General features: G+C 39.0%; 1 protein-coding gene across 1 annotated transcript in view; it reads right to left on the bottom strand.

Annotated features, from left to right (window-relative positions):
• Positions 1-23,866, bottom strand: part of Calcrl (calcitonin receptor like receptor) — a 48,238-nt gene that overhangs the window by 13,436 nt on the left and 10,936 nt on the right. The window contains exons 6-9 of the mRNA XM_051167194.1: positions 4,658-4,784; positions 1,669-1,822; positions 231-291; positions 80-146 (exon numbers count right to left, since the gene is read on the bottom strand). Coding sequence (XP_051023151.1) covers positions 80-146; positions 231-291; positions 1,669-1,822; positions 4,658-4,784 — 409 coding nt within the window. The remainder of the gene's footprint in view (positions 1-79; positions 147-230; positions 292-1,668; positions 1,823-4,657; positions 4,785-23,866) is intronic.

Here is a 23,866-nt window from a genome sequence, read left to right as displayed (position 1 = left end):
CGGCTCTGACTAAGAAGTTCGGAGAGGAGATTCAAGAACTGTGAGCAGCAGTGAGGACCAGAGGGTTTCAGTTACATACCAGTAAAGCAGCACAAATCGGACCATGGATAATGTACAGGAGATGAGTGTCCGAGCTGATCCAGCAACTAGGGGATAAAGTGAAGGTGTCATTGAAAAGGATGTTCACTCCACTTAGTTATAGTAGAAGTCACAAAGGGGACACATCTTACTTGTCATTGTAATACAAGCTTCTGGCGATGGCGTGGATGCAGGCAGGAAGCAGAGGAAATCCTACAAATAAAGCAAAAGCAAGTGAACGGATAGTGTCCCATAGAGATGAGGCTTCTCTAAGAAATCATGAATGTGAACTTCAGGGACACCTTAGTGGCAAAATCACCAGCCATCCGTGTTTACTGTGTGATTGCATATGCATAGCCAAGTGGTAAGTGTGGCAAACTATCAAGTTTGAATGCCACCAATCATCTTGAATCGGTAAGATTCCATAGATTAAAAACATTGTAAATCATAACCCTTAGGATAATTTCTGTAGTCATATCATTTCTGTGGGATGAAATTGGCCAATATTTAATATCAAATGTTGGGCAATGTTGAGACCGATAATTATCTCTATTGTAAAAGACAGACTCACAGTAAGCTATTTTCTGAAGCAAAGAGACAAATATGCTTCTTATACCAATATTTCTGCATGTTCTCCAGCTTTTAAACAACATCTTGAGAAAACAGGCATGAAGAGGTGTATAGAGAAAATCAGAATGTGCCGACAATTGGGTATGTGTATACACAAACCTCTTGAGCATGTCTCAGCATCCACATCTTCATTTGGTAGATAATAAAGAAATAAAATGTCTTTTTGGTCCTTGGAAATTAGTCCTATTAAATCTACTTCTATGTATTATATACTCAAACACTATTTCAGTGACCTTAGGAAACACAGCAGTATGTCTCATGCCTTGTTTTGTGAGTAACACAATGCCAGGAGATTATGGAAAGGAAGTAGATATTTTTGCATACTTGTATTCAATTGTTGATGCCCAAAATTTTAGCTATAAAATGACAGTTTAAGAAGATCTCAACAGGGCTGCATGTGCTGGCACACATCTTTAATCCCAGTACTCAGGAGGCAGAAGTAAGTGAATCTCTGTGAGTTCAAACCCTTCCTGATCTCCATAGCAAGTTCTAAGCCAAAATGATCCTGTCTCAAGAGCAAAGGAGGGGGAGAGAGAGAGAGAGAGAGAGAGAGAGAGAGAGAGAGAGAGAGAGAGAGAGAGAGAGAGACTTAGGCTTTTTGGTGGAACTTCAAAGATACTTAGCACCAATGTCCTCGTTTTACAGATGAAAAAAGAGGAAATTCAGACGAATGCAGAAATTAGAACCTTAATCCATAATTTTAATTCGATTTTAATCACTATGCATTCAGCTAGAATAAGCTTATCATTGGGATATCAAATATTTAAAGGGTATTATATTGTTAATCAAAATGAAGCTGGAGAAACCGTAAGTTTGTGACACTTAGCTTTCTTTACACATTTCAGTGTATTGCAATGAGCAAAGTCTCAATTTACATGCTAAGGATGATTGGTCACCTGGCCTAAAAGCTAAGAGCCCTCTTAATCAGATGATTAAGCAGGCACTGGCAGTGACACCTACCCCAGCCAAGGAAATAATACCACATCAAGTGCTGCTTCTCTGCGAACACAGCCACCACAATGAGTGTGTGCAGGTAAATCCCCTCACACAGCATCCAAAAGTAGTTACAGCCCATCAGGTAATGATGAATGAACTGAGACACTTTGCAGCTCACCTGTGAGGGGGGAAAGAGTGTTGTCTTAGCTTACGAAATCCACGTGTGAAGCAATCATCCAGTTTACTTAAGAAACCATGGAAAAATTTCTGTCCCCCACACAAGACTGTGCACACTTGGGTGTCTGGTTTGCAGAATGCTCTTTTGAACACTCATCCCATGATGTCTCTGAAGTTATTAACCATGTGCTCTATGAGTTTATGAGTCATGTGACATTCAAAACAATTAAAAACAAAAACAAAACAAAACAAAAACCCTTCCCTCTGCTTAGTGGATGACTGCCTCCTTCCCTCTGCTTAGTGGATGGCTGCCTCCTTCCCTCTGCTTAGTGGATGACTGCCTCCTTCCCTCTGCTTAGTGGATGGCTGCCTCCTTCCCTCTGCTTAGTGGATGGCTGCCTCCTTCCCTCTGCTTAGTGGATGGCTGCCTCCTTCCCTCTGCTTAGTGGATGACTGCCTCCCTCATGTGTTCTGGTTATCACATCATTATAAGTATAAACAGTCCACACATACATCACTGTGTATCTGTTTTGATTTTGGTTGTTATTTGCTGTTAGAAAAACTTTGATAGCCTTATCAGCACTTAATTAAACATGTGCAAGTACTTGGTAAGTTTTGTAACTTTCACCCCAAAGGCATAAATAAAACTCACTACATAATCTTCTAATGATCCTACACACTGTCTAAATATAAAAATACGTGGTATTTTTATATCATAATAAAGATAAGGAACTGTAGTTTTGCTTCCTCTTTTCCTTGGGATCCCATTTTCTCTTCTCTTGTAAAGAGATGAAGAAAGAGATCCAGTTGTCAGATAAAGAAAGCACAAAGGAGCTGAAAAGTATAGTAGGTCTTCCATTATCAAAGTAAGTAAACATGTTGCAATATGTGGAAATAATTAATTTCCAGTCTGAAATTTAATACCTATTCAGTGGTTATTATAATTTTTTGAAATAAATATTATGTTAGAAACCTAAAGCTCCAGAAAACAAGTTTCGCCTTATTGTGAACTAGGAGGACCAGTAGTTGCACAAACGCCATCCTAGAGTGTTTGCACTGTTACCATTTACACCCATCTCATCACACTCTGGAATACTTCTGTGAGGCGTGCACTGTACATGACCACACATCATATAGAGTTTTAAAAACTAGTACTAAAAAAGTGAAATTATTTGCAAATATTCATATAATATTAATCAGAGTTGCACCCTAAACGAAAATTTGATTCTATTTTTATTTTATATGTAGTAACACCTTCCTAAAGGATATTTATAACACCATTATTAATATGTGTGAAGAATTCATTTCTTAAATTGTAAAAAATGTAATATCATGTGTTTTATAAGATAATATTCAAGCCTCTTAAAGATAAAATAATTTTACTTCATATATTTGACTATATTTATAATGGATTTAACCTTCTACATATATATTAATTAAATTCTTATCTAATTCAATTTATTCTTATATTACTTTAAAATTGATATAAACTATTATGAGGAAAAGCATTTAGGACATACTTCAAAAAATAATTCTGTGGAGGGCACTGATAACATAATCAGAAAATACTTTTTTTTCTAATAATAAATTCACTGTACTGTAACTTATACTTTGTCTATTAGATATATATCTTCATGCATAAATACAAGAGCTTGAAACTCTTGCTATGTTACAACATAAAATGGCAGAATGTCAGCCAGTGTTTTATTCTGCTAATTATATCCTGGTCTGCTTCCTGCCCTGGTGGCTTTAGAGAGGAACACAGCAAGATCAAACGGCCCAGAAGTACATGTGCAAACAGTGGGAGAAACATCAGAACTTTGTAAATTACCCTGAAGAAACACATAAGACACATACAAGAGTGTTATTTATTGACCCAACTAGTGGAAATGCCTTCCCTTCTATGATTTCCATAACTAGATAACATAATCCAGCAAACACAACTTGATGTGCTCAAAAGCACACACATACACATACACACACCACACCACACATACAAACACATGCCACACACACCACACCACGCATACAAACACATGTCAGTCACACCACACCACACTTACCACACACACCACACCACGCATACAAACACATGTCACACACACCACACCACACTACACACACTACACACACACACACACCTATACACACACACCACACACACACATACACAACACGCACACACACACATTCATATCCAAAGTTGGAGTTTTTGCCTCAGTGTCAAAGTAGGTGACTCTAAAAGTGTGAATATTTCTGCTACATATACATATATTTGAATCCAAGTATAGTTTACATTATGTATATACCATGAATAGTTTATATACATATAAGTTTTAGCATATGTTTTAAAAATATGGCTTATAGGAAGAAGAATTCATCAGTGCTTATTGAGACAATGATTGGTAGCACATTCCAACATTTTATTGTAATGGAGTTTAACATCACTGTACACACAACACATGGAAACTCTTATCATCCTGATTCTATTAATTTTTAATGTAAGTCTGATACCAAAAGATAATTTAAAGTCCCATTACATTTATTGCTGTCTTTCCTATATGTACTCGGTTGCACTGATTGGACTGAGCAAACATTGTGCAGTCACAGACTTATCGGCCACCAGCGTCAGAAGCTCACAGCCATGGCATGACCTGAAACTGTGGAAATACTGAAGGAAATTACCTTCTTGGTCCGCAGCATAGCTAAGATACAGTTTCTGTGTGTTAAACCCAAGGCTCACACACACATTCATCTAATGATACACATGTTCCATACAAGAGACCACCCACAACCCATGTCTCTTGCACCAAGCTACCACCGTGTTTTTACTTACAGGATTTGTGGCCACCAAGGCCTGGTTGTTGGCCACTGCCGTGAGGTGAATGATTGTTACAATCGAGTTACAAACAAATGAAAAAAAGAGGTTTTTGTGCAAGGTGATCCGTTGGCAACTTAGGCTCCTATAGGGTAAAAGAAATGCAGCATGTTGGTATCATAAAATGTTTCTGCATTTTTAATTAAATGTAATTCAAATGAGGTACACTTTCAATTCAAAGAGGTTGCTCTAAGTTTGGAATAATTATTTTGTTTATAACTTTTACTTGATAAAAAATTTAATTAGAGAAAAGTGCAGATGGAAATGAATTGTTTTCATAGAGATGTGAGGATGTAGGGATGGGGAACTTGCCTGTGCAAAACCCCTGCATTAACTTATCTATTTAATTCAGAATACAATTAGTTATTTTAATTCAAACTACAAAAAGCAGACGTTGAGATCCAATGAAGTTACACAATCAAGAACACACTAGTAGTGACCTTTGAATACTTCTGTTTACCCGAGACTGTCACACAGATAAAATGCCTCTTATTACACTGCACAGTCTGCTTTCTCTAAACAGTCAAGTGTCGTTCCTTGAGCTAATAATGACTATACTTATACTGATCAGTCAGGGGAAACATATAATTGTATTTGAACTAACTGCATTGATGAAAATTAGAAATCATTGAGGATTGTTAGGGTCTCTTGATTGTTTTTCTGACTAGTGAAGATGTCCTCTGGACATAAAAAGAAGCTGCCCCTTTACCATCTGTACAAAACAAAGAGGAACTGGCCCCATGAACTTCACACAGAGTAGGTTTCAGGAAAGGTGTCATTACAGTTGAGTGGCACAGCGTTTCTGATTTAACCCGTAGTCAATAGTTAATCAGAGATTTTTTTTTTTTTAAAACAGGACTACCTTACCCACATTCAAAAGAAAATTCCAGCACACATTCCTTCATGAAGCAATTGAACACGGTTTTATTTGGGATTCCAAGTGGAAAAAATAATAAAAGGAAACCTACATTAAGCTAACTGCTGACTGGCAAGGTTGAACACATGTGTAGAAATCCACGGGACATCATTTCATTGCAAAAAATGAAACCTCGTGTGTAGCTTACTAAAACTAATTCAGATAGTCATTCTAGAGAAACCACCTACACAATCCCAAGATTTCTACTTTGAAAAATGAAAGATTCCATATAATTTTGTCACTTCCTTGTACCGTAAAAAAACAGAATGTATGAGCTGAGTATGGTGGCACACGCCTTTAATCCCAGCACTCAGGAGGCAGAGGAAGGTAGATCGCTGTGAGTTCGAGGCCAGCTTGGTCTACAAAGTGAGTCCAGGTCAGCCAAGGCTACACAGAGAAACCATGTCTCAAAAAACAAATAAAACAAAAACCAAAAAAACCAGATTGTGTCGAAATTTAGAATTAGAATTCGGAATGCTTTCTATGTTTAAAAATACAATGTTTAGATTATTTTCCTTCTGAAATGTCTACAGCTCCATGATTCTATATATAGCTCTACGGTTTTAAAGAAGGAGGAAGTCACTGTAACCCAAACTAATGTTTACAGCTTGCCAATACGTGCTCAATGCTATTAGTGAACATTTATAAAGGTTTAATGGGTGAGCTAGTTCTTAAAATAGCCACTGAGTGTAGCTGAGACAGTCATTTAATAGCAGGTGTTTGCAGCCATCTGCAATCCATCAAAGTAGAAAGAGCTACAGTTCCTGGCTTCGTACGACAGTCGGTGAACTTGGCTTGACTTCTCAGTTCGTAGAAGCAGTGAGGGAAGGAAGTCTCGGGTAACGTTTGACATGCAGAGTATTGAAGATTTTCCACAGAACACAGGAACTGGAGAGGATTGTCAAGAGTAGCGTAGTTCTTGTAATGTAAAGAAATTTAACATTGAAAGGCATACCTATTTCCAATAAAATGACAGCAGTGACATGATTCTGCTTATTAACAATGAAGACAGCAGATGAGTAACATAGGCCTGCTTAAGGATTTCTTCTTACAGTAATTACATTAATATTGTGTGTAATTTACTTCCATAATGTATTACACTCTTATGATAGCAGGCATGAACATACCACTGTCTGCTGGAAGTTTCCAGTAATTTTATGGAGGGCCAAGCATTGCATAGGGAGGAACTGCTTAGAAATGCATACACTTGCTTTTTGAGCTACAGAATTTAAGTAAATGAGCTTTCAGCAGAAAAATATTTCCCTTAATGGGGCTAGTTTGCCTTTCTCTGCTGAGCACTGTCCTAATCTGAGTCATTGGATAAGACATACATCCTCCTATTTAAAAAAAAAACCACAGTTTTCAAACTATGATTAAAGATTAGAAAACTCTGCTTTAAATGAAAATTTGAAGTATTTTAAAGTAATTGAATGCACACATTAAGGAAGTGTTTTATAAAATAGCAACACATGTGAGACCTGATGACAGAGGCCTGAAATCTTACCTATTTGGAAGGGCAGGGCAGGAGGATAAAAAGTTCAAGGCTAGCCTGGGATGCACAGGGAATTCCAGACCAGGTTTAATTACCTAATGAGATTCTATCTCAATATAATTTTTTTTAAAAAAAATCACTGTACTAGCAATATATTTCAGTGGCAAAGCATCAACCTAGCATGCACAGAGCAATGGGTTCAATTTCCAGTGTGGCAAATTAATTAGCTAATTAAAGTTAAAACTAAAAATAGTAATACTTTAATGTTGTAGTAAATAAAAATGGAAAGATAAAATCTGAGGAATATAAAAGCAACGCTTATAATAATAACAGTGAATACATGGTAAACATGTATGTCGTCTGAAAATAAATAAAAATATGATATTAAAAATAATTGTAATTGTTGGTATTAATGATATTCTCATAGGAAAAGATTGGAAGAAATTAAAATGTTACCCATAGTATGAAATGTTAGACTGCTTTTTGTCCTTGTGAGCACCCTGCCCTTTTCTATCCTAGCCTATATGTCTGCTCCTCTCAGACGCTTCTCTTTCATGTGGCTGCCGCTTCCCCAACCTGTCTTGAGTGGTGAAAACTTAGAAATGAGCAGCTGGCATACGCTCTCTTCTGAAGGTGTGCTTGTGAGAGTCAGCACACATAGCTCAAGGCAAAGGGCTCTGATTTGGTGATCCTGATACTCAGCTGAGCTGTCAAAACTGCTATCGTAAACTAGACCACTGTCCAATCAGTTCTCCCTCCGTGGTGAAAACACACCCCCGCTGTCTAAATCTGTGGCCTAGCACTCACAGAGAGCAAGCACAGGAAGATGAGATCTGATAAACGGCTTCTATCAGGGCCTAGTGATAAAGAAAAAAGGGTTCTGGTCCGTACAGTGATTCATAGCTTCCTTTTAAACATAGTCATTAACACATGTATGTAGATCAGTGCAGATAAAAAACAACTTATAAATGAAAAAAAATTTTAATGTAATTGTTAAGCAAATGAGTGGTTTGCTTAATAAAATATGCTGAATATTTGAAATATATACATATAAGATTTGTCCTGGGGACTGCAGCGTCACCACAGAATAGAAGATGTGAATAACTGAGTCTAGGTTATTTCCATTTCATACTCCTTTCTGGTATTATTTTGGAAAAATCTTTCATGATGCTGTCTACGCAAGAAAAGTTATATAGGCAATTGGTACAAGTGTGCCGATAGCACCAGTCTGATACGTGCCGTGTTCTCTCCATTAGAGCAATTTTACAGCCGATAGCATCAGTCTGATACGTGCCGTGTTCTCTCCATTAGAGCAATTTTACACAGGTAGCATCGAGTCAGGACACATGGTTCTGAAGGGGCTTTTGAAGCCTAAACTTTCCCTCTCAGAATGCATTCGAGCAAGTTTCTAGCACCTAATCCCATAATCCTTATCTCTACTGGAGGGATCATCATGGGGTTGCCTTGAAGGTTAAGTGTGGCTAACCATGGCATGCGTTTAACACAACCTTTAACCTATGGGGAACTCATATTAATTTTTTATTATTTTTAGCATCACTAGGACATGGTTAATTTTAATTGCACAGCCAATAGTTTCTTGTACACAAATGGTAAGATGGCATCAAATTCTATCTCAGTAATAGAAAACTGCTTCAACAGTAAAAAAAAAAAAAAATTTTTCCTAGTGTTTAGTCACTTTCTATTGATGCAATAAAACACCATGGCCAAAAAGCCAGCTAAGGAGGAAATGATTTACTCAGTTCACATTGCTGTTCATCAGCAAAGGAAGTCAGGACAGGAACTCAAGCAGGACAGAAATCTAGAGGCAGGAGCTGACGCAAAGGCCATGAAGGGATGCTTCAATTTTATTAAAAAGATAATTATATTTGAAGAGTTGCTAAGCTAGAGTCATTTTCTTAACAACTCTTAAAACATTGTTGTCTTTCAATAAAATTGAAGAGGGTTGTTCAAGCCATGCATCTAGTTGATGATCTATTGAACCAGAAAGTTTTGAGGATGCAATAAGGATTTTATTTACTTTATTTTCCAATTAATACTGTTTGTTGCTTATAGTTATCTGCTGGCCACTCTTTCTGGATCCTAGGGAAAGAGTTGTGAACTGGTCAGAGCAAGACCTTGTGTGTTATTTTTATCACAGTGGGAAGCAAACAGACCCATGAAATTATGTCATTCTTAATATTTTTGCTCTTTTTTAAAAAGTAAAAGATTATGACCAAAGTAAATGGCCTGCACAGGACTAACCCAACCAGGAGAAGATAGTAGAGACATGGATTTTAGGTAGAAAAGTTACTCTTAGTTAATTTGCTGTTCTGAGGAAAAGGGAGATCAGATGGAAGAGCGTAAGGCAGATGTACACCTTTGCACAGGGAAGAAAATGAAAGAGATTAACTTACAAAATATTTGCTTCATTCTGTGGGGTCTGAGTCCATTGTTATGCTTATTTTTCTGTTTTTCTAATGGAAAGCTATATATGTATAAATATAAATATATACATTCAAGTATAACTACTCAACTTTTCTAATTATCCTCATCTTTAAGATCTCAATTTTTGGGGGCTGGAGAGATGGCTCAGTGGTTAAGAGCACTGCATGTTCTTCCAAAGGACCTGGGTTCAATTCCCAGCACCCAGATGGCAGCTTACAACTGTCTGTAACTCTAAGATCTGACACCCTCACACCAGTACACATAAATTTAAAATTAAATAAAAGTATTTTTTTAATATCTCAGTTTTTTGACATCTGAATACACTACCAGAAAGTGTAGCAGTACGGTGTCTATTCGTTCAAAGGTTTTTCATTTCCTAACTGCTAAAATGATGCTATAATTCTTGGGGAGGTGGGGTTCTTTGAGTTCTCATATACAGTCACATCTGTGTGCATGAAGACTGAAGAGGATGCCCTCTCACTAGACAAGTCTTCTAGTAGAGGGAGGGGAACACCAACCCACTCACAAAAACTTGGATTCAAAAATCACCTTGCCTACAAAATGTTCAGGGATAAAGATAGAGCAGACCGAGGGAATGTCCAACTAGTGCCTGGCCCAACCCAAGACACACCCCATGGGGGAGAACCAACCCCTGACACTATTAGCATTACTCTGTTATGTTTGCAGACAGGAGCCTAGCAGAGTTGTCCTCTGAGAGGCTCCACCCAACGTTGCCTCAAAACAGATGCTGAGAGTCACAGCCAAATATTGGGCAAAGCATGGAGAGTCTAGCGGAAAAGCAGGGAGGCAGGGGAGAAGGACAAAAGGACCTGGAGGTGACAGGAGCTTCACAAGAAGACCAGCAGAGCCAACTGATAAAGGCCTGTGAGACTGAGGCACTAACCATGGACCTTGCATGGACTAGACATGGGCCCCCTACAAAGATGCAGCTGATGGGTAGCTCAGGCTACATGTGGGGCCTCTGTTGAGGGGAGCAGGGGCACTTTCTGGCATGAACTATCTTGCCAGCTTTTCAATTACTTCCCCCTGGTAGGACTGCCTTGCAAGGCCACAAGGAAGAGATCTGCTGAGTCCTGATGCGACGATGAGCTGGGGTAGGTGGGTGGGGAGGGGGACTCCCCGTTTCTAAGGAATAGAGAACAGGGTGGGGGAGAGGGAGGGAGGGTAGGACCTGAAGGTGAGAAGCCATGGGGATACCACTAGAATGTAAAATAAATGAATAAATAAATAAATAGAAAATAAATTATTTATGTCTGCAAGACTACAAGACAAGATTACAAAGTGCATTCACTTCAGGAAGAAAATAGCTTTCATAATATGTTCTCTTTGAACTACAAAATTTTAATACATTTAGATATCTGTATAGTTTTGTGCAAAGCAATGGTCTGCCAACTTAGCTAAAATAGTTCTTTGTCATTCAATGTAATTTTAATTTAGACACAAATAACATTTTAGTTAAAATTTTTCAAGAAACTACATAAAATATAGGTAATATTTATAAAATATCAACAAACATTTATCTTTAACATATATATGTAGCTTCAAACTATTTAGTTATTTTCTGAAAGAATTCCAGTTCTCAGTAGGTGATTTACCTACATTTCCATACATGATTCTCTCCTCAATTAGCCACTAGCAACAGTTATCTTAGAGTTGAAACGGTTTTTATTGAGCAAAATCATTACCTCTTGCCCTACACTGTCCTTATCCAAGTATAATACTCTAATGTGAAAATGCAATTTTATTCCATAAAAATATACTTAGCTGAACAATACAGTTTTCAATACGCTTATTAAACTACAACTTGGAGTCTCCTTGGACATAAACGGAGTATGCTTTGATAAACAATACTAAGAAAAGCATTTAGGCAAACAATATGCAGTGTTAAGCTAGAGGAAGCATAGGGCGCACACATATGGCATCGTATGCTTCACTAACGAAGTACATAGAGCTTGCAAAAGAACAAAGAGATCACAAGACCCTGGAGAACAAGGATGAGGTGGGTGGCCTTCGACAGGCATGCTATCCCACAATCCTAGATGACTGCAGAGTCAGCCCTTTCACACTCCTGACAGGTCAAAAGCAAGGTCAAAAGTCGTTAAATGAGCCACATTTAAGCGATTGTTCTGGCTTCCCAGGCAAAGGTATCAGACAGATTTGTAGAGCAAGACTCAGTACAGGATTCTTTTGATCCTCAGCCATCTTAGAGACTGAATTGTATATGATTCTGAAGAAAAATTATAGCTATAAGGAAAAGCTATACCTGCTTTAATTCAAAGGAAATGTGAAGAAGAAATGAAATAGAAGGTCATAAAAAATGTTCAGATTCGATCTGGGAGCAAAGGTGAAAGTCGGGGTTATGCGTCTTGAAGCGTAAACGTACAAAGCATATAAACATGTGCATAGTCACTGCACGGCTATCTCACTGCGTTGAGAATGCGTGACTCACCAACAGGATTTTTTTTTTCTGTATTTTATTTGGAACTCGTGTCAATAACCTATAAAGATAACTTCTGCATGCTCGAACATATGCAACTTGCTTTTTAAAAAGTTGAAATTAGCATCTAAACCTTCAGCAAAGATGTTCTTTTGAGAAATCAAAGCAAATCGAAAAAAAAGATAGAAAAGAAAACAAACCGTGTTTTCCCTGACACGTGAGATAGATGCCGCACAACCCTCTTTTATGTGAGCATCTTTCATCTGAGCTGAAAGTAAGAGGCAGGTTTGCTATGCTTTCAGTTTTTGCACAGCAATTAAAACATAATTTGTAACTAATTCCAGGAAAGTTTTTTTTTTTTTTTATCTAGAGAGTTCTGCTCTGTTTTTCCAAGATTATTATGAGTAAGACATTGCCTCTGAGGGCTTGGCAAACCCCAGAGTTATGGCTCTGTCTCTTCCCCTCCCTTTCTGTTCTCTTTCTTTTAATCTCTTGCTCTGACTCTACTTTAATTGGCTCTAATATAAAACAAATCTATCTGGTGGACAGCTTCTCATGGTCTCTGTTTCTAATTTGAAGCATGGGGTGAGTAGTAGACTGTTGTCTTCCCTTTCTAAACAAAACATAACAAACAGTACCCTAAATCAACATTTTGTCTAGTTCTTCGGTTTTATGAAGGGTGGGTCAGTGACCTTGATTACTTAAGTGGGGGGAAAGAATTTGCTCCACCGAAGATGAACTGAAGACGGCTGTAGTATGAGGGGCTGGGTTAAGCAGCAGAAGGAACATGTTAATGGATTTTCACACACACCGTGATTTTATCTGAAACATGGGCTTCTCTAGAAATTGTTTCCAGGTTGGTTACTTGGCATGACGCTAATAATTTCTATCATCCCAGCCTTCCTATGAACATGCTTCATGCAGCATTTAAATCTGGGAATTTCTGAGCTACCCAGGCTTTCTTTGATTTATCTGCAGTCTTCCATCTTATTTTCCTTGGATATTCTATGGGTCAGAATTAAGAGTCATGGTCAAATGGACAAAACAGACAATAAAGCCAAGGAATTTGTCATAAATTAGAGATAAAGTACGGACAAGTCCGTCCTGGATGTAAACTACAAAGCCTTCTATGTCTTTGTTGGTCAAAAGTGTATTGAGCTCCAATTTCATGCAAGATGCTGTTCCAAGGCCTGGGGTATGTGAAGAACCAAAACCAAAAATGGTTCCTGCTCTCCTGAACCTAATTGTGTGATCTTTTATATTATCTTTATTACATTTTATTTATTTAGGTGTGATGCTTGCTCGTTGTTCAGCATATTTCTAACCATAGGGTTTTTTTCTGAAGTGATTGTCTTGTTAATTCGGTTCACAAAAACATTCATTCCATGTTTGCTTTCTTTTACATGAACATTATATCATTTCTTTTTAAACATTGTACATAGGATACTAGAAGCTTTACTTTTCCATTTTTATTGTAAGGATCTTATCGTGTACTTACTAGGACTAAGTGGATAAACTGAGAACATTTAACGGACTAATATCAATAGTGATAGCAGTGTCCATCACTGGGAAAATTTATTCTAATAAGGCGCCACTCAGCACTGCATCTCACTGGCAACACTGACACTATAGGAGCCCTAAGCACAAAACAGTGGTGTGGACGATAATGCTGTCTGCATGGCAAAGATGTGAAACAGCATCAGAGAAACAAGAGAAATCCCACCATGCTCTGACACATCTGTCCATTAATGATGTCTACACATATAAAAAGTATTCAAAATGCTTTGTGAGGGTATAACTTGAGCATTAGTCTATTTCACATAAGGCCTGTATAATAACAAAGGAAATGATTTTTGTTTTGTTTCTTTCTGCTCAAACTACCTATAATTTAAGAATATTTAATTGACGAAGATTTCAGAAGATGGAAAGGCTTCCCATGCTTGTGGATTGGGAGCATCAACATAGTAAAAATGGCCATCTTACCAAAAGCAATCTACCGACTCAATGCAATTCCCATAAAAATACCTACACAGTTCTTTACAGACCTTGAAAGATCAATTCTTAACTTCATGTGGAAAAACAAAAGACCCAGAATAGCTAAAACAATTCTGTACAATAAAACTTCTTCTGGAGGAATCTCCATCCTGGATCTCAAGCTGTATTATAGAACAACAGTAATAAAAAACAGCATGGTACTAGCATAGAAATAGGCTGGTTGAGCAGTGGAATTGAATCGAAGACCCAGAAATAATCCCACACACGTATGGACACTTAATTTTTGACAAAGAAGCCAAATCCATACAATGGAAAAAAGGATAGCATCTTCAACAAATGGTGCTGGTCTAACTGGATACCTACATGTAGAAAAATGGAAATAGACTCATATTTATCACCCTGCACAAAACTCAAGTCCAAGTGGATTAAAGATCTCAACATAAAACCAGACACACTAAATCTGTTAGAAGAAAAACTGGGGAAGAGCCTTGAGTTCATTAGCACAGGAGACAACATCCTGAAAAGAACGCCAATAGCTCAGGTTCTAATGTCAGCAATTAATAAATGTGACCTCATGAATCTGGCAGTGCAAGCAGAGGACATGGACCCCCTGTTTGGTGTAGCCAATGGACAGCTCATTCTCCACGTGGGGACAGGGGCTGGAGCGGGGACTGCCTCTGACAAGATCTCTGGTGCCGGGGATTTCATCACTGTCCTTTGGCAGAGAGGCCCTGTGGGAACACTGAGGAGGGGGTGTAGACTGGATGAGACCTGACAAGCTGTGGTCAGACAGTGGGGAGGAGGCCCCCACCTGTCAGAGGTCTATGGGAGGGTACTAGATTGGATGGGGTGAGGGATGGGACAGAAAGTTAAGAGGGAGAGGATTACAATCCGGATGTAAAGTGAATAAATTATAATAATTAAAAAAGAATATTCAAGTCAAAGATAATAGCTAAGTCAAACAGAAAGATTGAGAAGATTAGTTCTTTATGAGGAAATAAGTAAAGGTAAGAGTTAGGCTTGATGATATCTTTATGGCTTCTAGTTTACAACTTCTACCTATTGAAATTCTGTTCCCCAAAGAAGCATCCTTTTTAATGGCAATATCATATCACAAATCTCTGAGTGATGGGCCTTTCTTCCTTCATGTTCCTACAGTCCTTTGCAGCACTGCATTAATACTTTTTAAAATTGCCGGTTATAACATGGGGATAGTGGTGGGTAATTACACAAATATAGTCCACAAATGCCAGGTATCAGGTGAGTTTATGATATGGAACAGATTCCTACACGATTGAAACCTCCCATCGTGCAGGGAAGCCCCTCAAGCAGAAAGGTAAACAACTCAAAATGGCCTCAGAAAGTACCTGAAACTGACCATATTCACTCAGCCCCTCCACGGATGGTGAAGGGAACAAAAGTGAAGGGCTTCTCTCAGACTAAGTAGAGACCAAACGGCAAAAAAGACCTTCAGAGAAAGCATGCTGAAAAGATTCTGAGATCAGACCAGGAAAAAGCGGAAACCAGCCCAACTACCTGGAACAGATTTAGACTAAATGAGTCACCTGAACAGTGAACTCTCCAACCTGCTGAGCTGCCTGAAGGCTGTACAGTGTGCTCTGGGTTTCCAGATTTGTGAGCTATCACCTGGGTTGGGGTGGGCCTTGGTGATGCAGCTTCTGAGTTATTTCTGCTCCTGTTAGTAACTCCTCACCCACATTCATGTAGGTAACTCCAATATAACTCATTGGTTCACCAAGTTGGACTTGGTGGTATCTGTGCTTTCGCTTTGTCGTGGCCTCCCTGTCTGGGCTGAGTAGATACATATATAGTGTCTCCCCATGAAAAGTTTTGTTACACAACAGTCTACTTAAAACATAATGATGGCTCACTTTGGAAAACGAAAAATCAGAATCAGGCAAAACACACACTACTAAGTTTTGAAATAGCAAGGTGGTAGTGGTGGACACCTTTAATTCCAGCACTTGGGGCGGGAGGCAGAAGCAAACAGATCTCTCTAAGTTCGAGGCCAGCCTGGTCAACAGAGTGAGCTCCAGGACAACCAAGGCTGCACAGAGAAACACTGTCTCAAATCACTCCCACCTCCCCAAAAGAAAGCCCATGCCTTTTAAAAATGTCTTGCCCTATTTGTTAAAATTATGTCCAGATTCAAATGTGTGCCTGTCATACTAACTCACAATTAAGAGATGCTGTCTTTTATAAAGTCCAGCAAAGAAACAGTTCACTATAATTTGGGTATAAACATTGGGTATAAGCAAAGTAATTATTTGTAGTCTTTTAATATTTTTTGTAGAGGCCAAGAACAAATATCTACCAAATTTCTTAAATTGGCAGATAACTCATTTGATTGTAACTGCTTGGCATTACATCATTTTTAAACCTTTTTATTGATAGTGAGTTTTATATCATTTACCCAATCCCGTTCCTCTCCCCATCTCTTTGTGTCTGCCCTCTATCCTTGCAACCTCCCCTCACAAAAGAAAAAAGAAAAGAAAACATTACAAAAAATCTTGTCATGGAAGCTGTAGTGTGTGTCACAGTGTGTCCTGCAATACACCCTTTTGTTCACTCGTCTTTACTTGCATTTGCAGTGAGTTCATTTGCATTGCAATTGTTCATTTCAATGAGTCATTGGTCTGGCTCATGGCCTCTGGCTTTTTCTACACTATCAATATACTGGATCCTCACCAGGACTCCTCTCAGATACCCTGTTGTTGCTCTGTGTCATAGAGAGCCTGCAACCTTGGATCTGCAGGACTGGCCCTTTCACACACTCCGGCAGTTTATGGATGGGGTAGATGTTGGGGTGGGCCAACTCAAAGGCCTGGACCTGAGCCTGGGTGGTAGCTGAGTTGGTCAGCCTCCCAGCTTCTCCACACAACCAGAGCAAGCGTTCCAGCACACTATCCTGGCTAGCTTACCCAGTGCTGAAGCCTGTGAGAGGATAGGCCAGCTCTCCCAGTCTCACACCCTCAGGTCGCCTTCCCACTCCCACATCCTCGGGCCGCCTTGCCTGAGCCTTCACCACCAAGGCCAGCTCCACTGTGATGCCCAGGCAAGGCACAGAGCCTGCTCTTCTGAGTGTTGTAGCAGATGAGGGGCATGGACAGCTCTCCGGCTCTCATGACCTGGGGGCTGACTCTCTCACCTGCCTCCAAGGGGGGGGGGGGGGCACAGGGCAAGACAGGATGGAAGGCATCACTCCCTCTCTCACGCCACCTCACAGCAGAGGAATGGTGGGACCAGATTTCCTGTGCTTGTGCGGTTGGGGCTAAATCACCCCACCCCACCCCCACCACAGGGTCCAGCTCTACTATGCCAGGTGCAGGGCCCACTCTCCCTGGGCTATGCCATCAAAGGGTGGGGCCAGCTTCCCAGAGTGCCTCAGGCAGTGAGGGATTGGGCCAGCTCTGCACAGCCCTTGGACATCAACATGGTCCCAGTAGCCAGCCCAGACCAAGACATCTATAAGGTCTTTAGTGGTGACATGAGCCACAGGCATTGCCACAGGCACTGCTGCATGGTCACAGACCGAGAGAGACATGGCCCTCAGTAGCAGCATGGTGTAGGACTTCACCATGGCTTCAGGTAGCAGGGCAGACTACTCACATCCAGCAGGCCCTCTCCACCCTCACATCTCCAGCTCCTCCTCTTTTTCATAATGCTCAAACCTTTCCACTCTTCTTACTCTCCCACCTATTACCACATACTTGCACATTGTAGTGGCTCTCACTGCAGGCAGGCCATGTGCTGGCAGGCCACTGAGTGTCTTCCCCGGCCTATGCCTCATATAGCATTGTTTTAAAGAGCAAAATTTTAGCAGATATCAAATCCTTGTTTTTATTTCATATGAATTGTTGGTGGTGGTGGTGGTTTGGTTTGGTTTGGTTTGGTTTGGTTTGGTTTGGTTTTTTCAGGACAAGGTTTCTCTGTGTAGCCTTGGCTGTCTTGGACTCACTTTGTAGATCAGGCTGACCTCGAACTCACAGAGATCCACCTGCCTCTGCCTCCCAAGTGCTGGGATTAAAGGCATGGGCCGCTACCAGCTGGCATGAATTGTTTTTTTCCTATAATTTTTTCAATTTAAACCATATAATTTCTTCTCACACTCAGAAACCCACCTGCCCCTAATCCCCAGGTGCACTGGGATTACAAGCACCAGTTTCCTGCTCCCAGCTCTTTACGCGGATGCTGAAGATCCACCAGCCAAGTCCTCGCGCTTATGTGGAGAGCTCTTTACTGGCTGAGTCACTCCTCTGACCCGCCATGTCAACATCCACAAGAAGTTAGAATGTGATTTCTGTCTGACTCCTCTGACCCGCCATGTCAACATCCACAAGAAGTTAGGACGTGATTTCTGTCTGCCTATTGATATCTATGTGTTCTCTGTATTTTGGTTAGCTGTTAAGAGGTTTTTTTAATTAAGCCACATACTTTCTTTGTTACTATATGCATTCTATCTGTAATTAAATGTTTGTACCCAAGATGGTAATGCTCCTGTTGCTGTACCTCTTAATTCTTTATGGCAGCGTTTCTTGCACTTTATGATATAATCAAAACATATTGTTTTCCTTAACTTCTCAATCTCCTTGATAACTCATTTATTATGAAAGTGTTTTCTCCATTGAGAACTGAATGACTGAGCAGTTTGACTTGTGATTTAGACTAATAGTGTACTTTTCCTGGTCCAGTTTGGCTTCTGTATTGATTACCTTGGCAGACACATTTGCCTCATAAGCCCAGTGAGCATTTATTTTATTAACTCTTAGTTTTTTTTCACATAAAGAAATAGTATTAAGGAATTTCTGAAATTTGTGGGCAAATGGATTGAACTAGAAATGATCATAATGAGTGAGTTAATCCAGAAGCAGAAAGAGTCAAATGTATATACTCACTTATATTTGGACACTAGCCCAAGGGGCATGTCCCATGAAAGCCTTCACTTACCAGGAAAGTGGGACAGAGGGGAAGACTTTCTATTGGGACTCTAGGTGAGAGAAGTATGGGAGAATGGGGAAATAGAAGGATCCAAAGTGTCATAGAAACCTACAAGAAGAACACTATGATGGGTGGATCTGGGCCCAGGGGTTCTGTTCAAGCTATGGCACCAACCAAGGACAATACATGCAGTAAGCATCAAACTCCTACCCAGATCTAGCCAATGGACAGGACATTCCTCACAGTTGAGTGGAGAGTGGGGTCTGACTTTCATGCGAACTCTGGTGCCTCATATTTGACCATGTCCCCTAGATAGGGAGGCCTGGTGGCACTCAGAGGAAGGATAGCAGGCTACCAAGAAGAGACTTGATACCCTATGAGCATATACAGGGGGAGGAGGTCCCCCTCAGTCACAGTCATAGGGAGGGGAATAGGGTGAAAGTGGGAGGGAGGGAGGAATGGGAGGATCCAAGGGATGGGATAACAATTGAGATATAATATGAATATTATCAATAAAAAAAGAAAAGAAAAAAAGAAGTAGTATTAATTTTGCTTTTCACTTTGTGGGACTTTACTGACATCTTTGCTAAATCAAAATTGTAAGAGGGAACATGGCCTAGAATTCCAGGAGACCATTGTTCTCTTTCTTACTGCTGGTTTTGGAATGCAATGTAATTGCTATTAACTTTATCACCTTCAGAAATTGAATGTCCTTGAATGCTTTGGCTTATTACATGAAAAATAGGGACGGTTTAATCTGAAGAGTCTCAGCTGGAATGCTTGTTAATTTAAAGATATTTTTATCTCTCAAATGCTTTTAAATTTTTACACCATGTCCACTGTAATTAATTACAGCTTCAGCCAGGAATTCAGGAGGAGTCCACTGAGAAAAGGATCGAGTATAATTCCCAGATATTGAACATCTAACCAGGGTAGGGGGTCAGAGAAGATTATAGGCTGGATTCATTAATACTGTCATGTTCATATAAGGGCCAGTAAAAAGCACTCTTATGTTTTTAGGCAGAAAATAGCAAGTAAGGTCTGCATTTGATGCAATTTTTAGAAGATTATTTATAGTTGAATAAAGAAAGATGATTTATAAGCTATTAGAATAGCAGCTGGGTGTGGTGGAACACACCTTTAATCCCAGCATTCGGGAGGCAGAGGTAGACAAATCTTAGAGTTTGAAACTTGCCTAGACTACATGCAGTTTCAGGCCAGCAATGGCTACACAGTGAGTCCCTGCTTAGAAAAATAATTTTTTAAAAAATTCTACATACAAAATAATTAGTAGTAATGGTATAAGAGAAAATGCAAACTGGATTTGGTAAGAACAGAAAATGGACTATCAGGAGGAATGAATAGACTCACAAATTATTGCTAAATTTCTTATGATGTCACCAGAAACTCAGTTGCATTCATCAGAAATTTACCAATAATTTGAGAGCCCATTCTCTTTTCATTCCTCCTTATAGACAGGGTAAGAATCCTGTCTTGGATTTCAAATAGTTGGATGCTACAAATTCATTCTGAAAATATTACTTTTAGGAGACTTTTGAATTGATATAGTTCAAGAAGCACAAAACCACATATCTTTGACTAAGAAATTGCAAGGCTTTGAAAAATATAAAATATTTTCATAATAAAACAAAAAATATATTGTGAACACTATGGCTAGAGAGATACATCAGTGACTCAGAGCATTGACTCTTGCTGAGAATCCAGATTAAGTTCCCAGACCCACAGGGAGGCTTGCACATGTCTGTAACGGCAGCTCCAGAGGATCTAATGCTTCTTCTGGCACCTGTGAGTACCAGACATGCCCATGGCACACAGCACATCCTTATGGAAATCAGTGTGGTAGTTCCTTAAGAAGATGGGAATCAATCTACATCAAGATCCAACTGTACCACTCTTGGACATGTATCTAAAGGATGCTTCACCCTACTCCACAGACACTTGCTCAACCATGTTCATAGCTGCTAGTTTAATAATAGACAGAAATTGGAAACGACCTAGATGTCCCTCAACAGCAGAATGGATAAAGAAAATGTGGTGTTCCCATTATCCTCCATCCGGAGGAGGCTGGTGGGCCCACCAGAGCAACTCTGCTCAGATATCTTTCTGCCCGCTCCACAGATGCCTGGGTCACAAACAGAGAGCCAACAGAGACAGTGAACTTATCAAAAGGGTTTAGGGCTTGGGACTGAAGCCCCATTGTCTGTACCTACCCCTAAACTCTCTGACCATAAGAGACCACCAAACCTGCTAACACTAGAAACATCACAATAGGTCAGTATAAGAACACAAGCAAAAATTCCCAGGGTCATTTGATACCTCCAAAAACCAGCAGTTCCACCATCACAACAAGCCCTAGAGATACTATCATACCTGGTGCACAAGAAAAAGATTTTAAATCTGAAGTTATGAAAATGACTTAAAGGAGGAAAATAAATCCCTCAAACTAGAACAGTAATATACAAAGAAAGAAGTGAAAGAATTGAACAAATCACTTAAAAATTAGTAAAAGACAGGAAACTACAATCAAATAGGAGAAGGAAATGAATAAAAGAATTCAAGACCAAAAAACGGAGATAAAAGCAATGAAGAAAACACAATCTGAGACAATCCTGGAAATGAAAAACCTAGGGACGAGGAAAGGAACTATAGACGCAAACATCACCAACAGAATACAAGAAATAGAAGACAGAATCTCATGGGTAGAAGATATGATCGAAGAAATAGATACAACAGTAAAAGAAAATATTAAATATAAAAATTCCTGACAAAGAACTTCCAAGAAACCTGGAACACTATGAAAAGACCAAACCTAAGAATAATAGGAGTAGAAGAAAAAGAAGACTCCCAGCTCATAAGGCCTAGAAAATATTTTCAACAAAATCATAGAAGAAAACTTCTTTAACTTAAAGAAAAAATGCCCATAAATATACAAGAAGCCTACAGAATGCCAAATAAATTGAGCCAGAAAAGAAAATCCCCCTACCACATAATAATTAAAACACTAAACATACAGAACAAAGAAAGAATATTAAAAGCTACAAGAGAAAAAGGCCAAGTCACATATAAAAGCAAACCTATCAGAATTATACCTGACTTTTCAACAGAGACTATGAAAGCCAGAAGGACCATGGATTCCAACTCAGACTACTATACCCAGCAAAACTTTTAATCACCATAAATGGAGAAAGCAAGATATTCCATGACAAAACAAAATTTATAGAGTACCTAGCCACAAATCCAGCCTTACAGAAGATACTAGAAGGAAAACTACAACCCAAGAAGGCTAACTTTACACAGGAAAACACAGGAAATAAATAACCCCACATCCACAAAACCAAAACAAAGGAAACACACACATTCTCTCTCTCTACCACCAACAACATTAAAAAAAAAAAAAGGAACCAATAATGGCTGGTCAATAATATCTCTCAAAATCAATGGTCTCAACTCCCCAATAAAAAGACACAAGATAATAGAATGGATGCAAAAAACAGGACCATCATTGTGCTGTATACAAGAAACACTCCTCAGCAATGAAAATAGACATTACCTCTCAGTAAAGGAATGTAAAAAAGTATTCTAAGCAAATGGACCCAAGAAGCAAGCTGGAGTAGCCATTCTAGTATAATAAAATAGACTTTCAACCAAAACTAATCAAAAGAGATGGGGAAAGACACTTCATACTCATCAAAGGAAAAATGTGCTAAACACAAAAGAATACACCTTCTTCTCAGCACCTCATGGAACCTTCTGTATATACTTAGTCACAAATCAAACCTCAACAAATACAAGATTGAAATAACCCCTTGCATCTTGTCAGACCACCTTGGGTTAAAGCTGGAACTGAACAACAACAGAAAAAACAGAAAGCCTACAAACTCAACGAAACTGAACAACTCCCTACTCAGTGACCTCTGGGTAAGGGACAACATTAAAAAAATAAATTAAAAACTTCCTAGAATTCAATGAAAATAAAGGCATAGAATACTCAAACTTATGGGACACAATGAAAGCAGTGCTAACAGGGAAAGTACATAGCACTAAGTGCCTTTATAAGGAAATTGGAGAGATCTCATACTAACAACTTAACAGCACACTTGAAAGCTCTAGGGAAATAAAGCTGACATATTCAAGAAGAACAGATAGCTATAAATCATTAAACTCAGGACTGAAATCAACAAATTCAAAACAAAGAGAACAATTCAAAGAACCAAAAAAATCAAGAGCTGGTTCTTTGAGAAAATCAGCAATATAGACAAATCCTTTAGTCAAACTAACTAAAAGGCAGAGGGAGAATATTCAATCAAAATCAGAAATGAAAAGGGAAATATAACAACAACACAAAGGAAATCCAAAGAATCATTAGGTCTTACTTCAAAAGCCTATATGCCACAAAATTAGAAAATCTAAATGAACTGAACATTTTCTTGATAGCTACCAATTACCAACATTGAATTAAGATCAGGTAAACAAATTAAATAGTCCTATATCTCTTAAGGAAATAGGAGCAGTCATAAAAAGTCTCCCAACCAAAAAAAGCCCAGGGCCAGGTGGTTTCAGTGCAAAACTCTACCAGACCTTCAAAGAAGAACTAATACCAGTTCCCTTCAAACTATTCCGCAAAATAGAAACAGAAAGAACATTACCAAATTCATTCTATGAGGCCACAGTCACCTTGATACCTAAACCAGAGAAAGACTCAACAAAGAAAGAGAACTTCAGACCAATTTCTCTTATGAACATTGATAAAAAAATATTCAATAAAATACTTGCAAACCAAATCCAAGAACACATCAAAAATATCATTCACCATGACCAAGTAGACTTCATCCTAGGCAAGCAGGGGTAGTTTAATATATAGAAATTCGTCAATGTAATCCA

This window comes from Acomys russatus, chromosome 24 (genome assembly GCF_903995435.1).
Source record: "Acomys russatus chromosome 24, mAcoRus1.1, whole genome shotgun sequence".
In the NCBI taxonomy this organism is placed as follows: Eukaryota; Metazoa; Chordata; class Mammalia; order Rodentia; family Muridae; genus Acomys; species Acomys russatus.
Note: the sequence above shows the minus strand (reverse complement) of the source record. Positions and strands in the feature narration are given on the sequence as shown.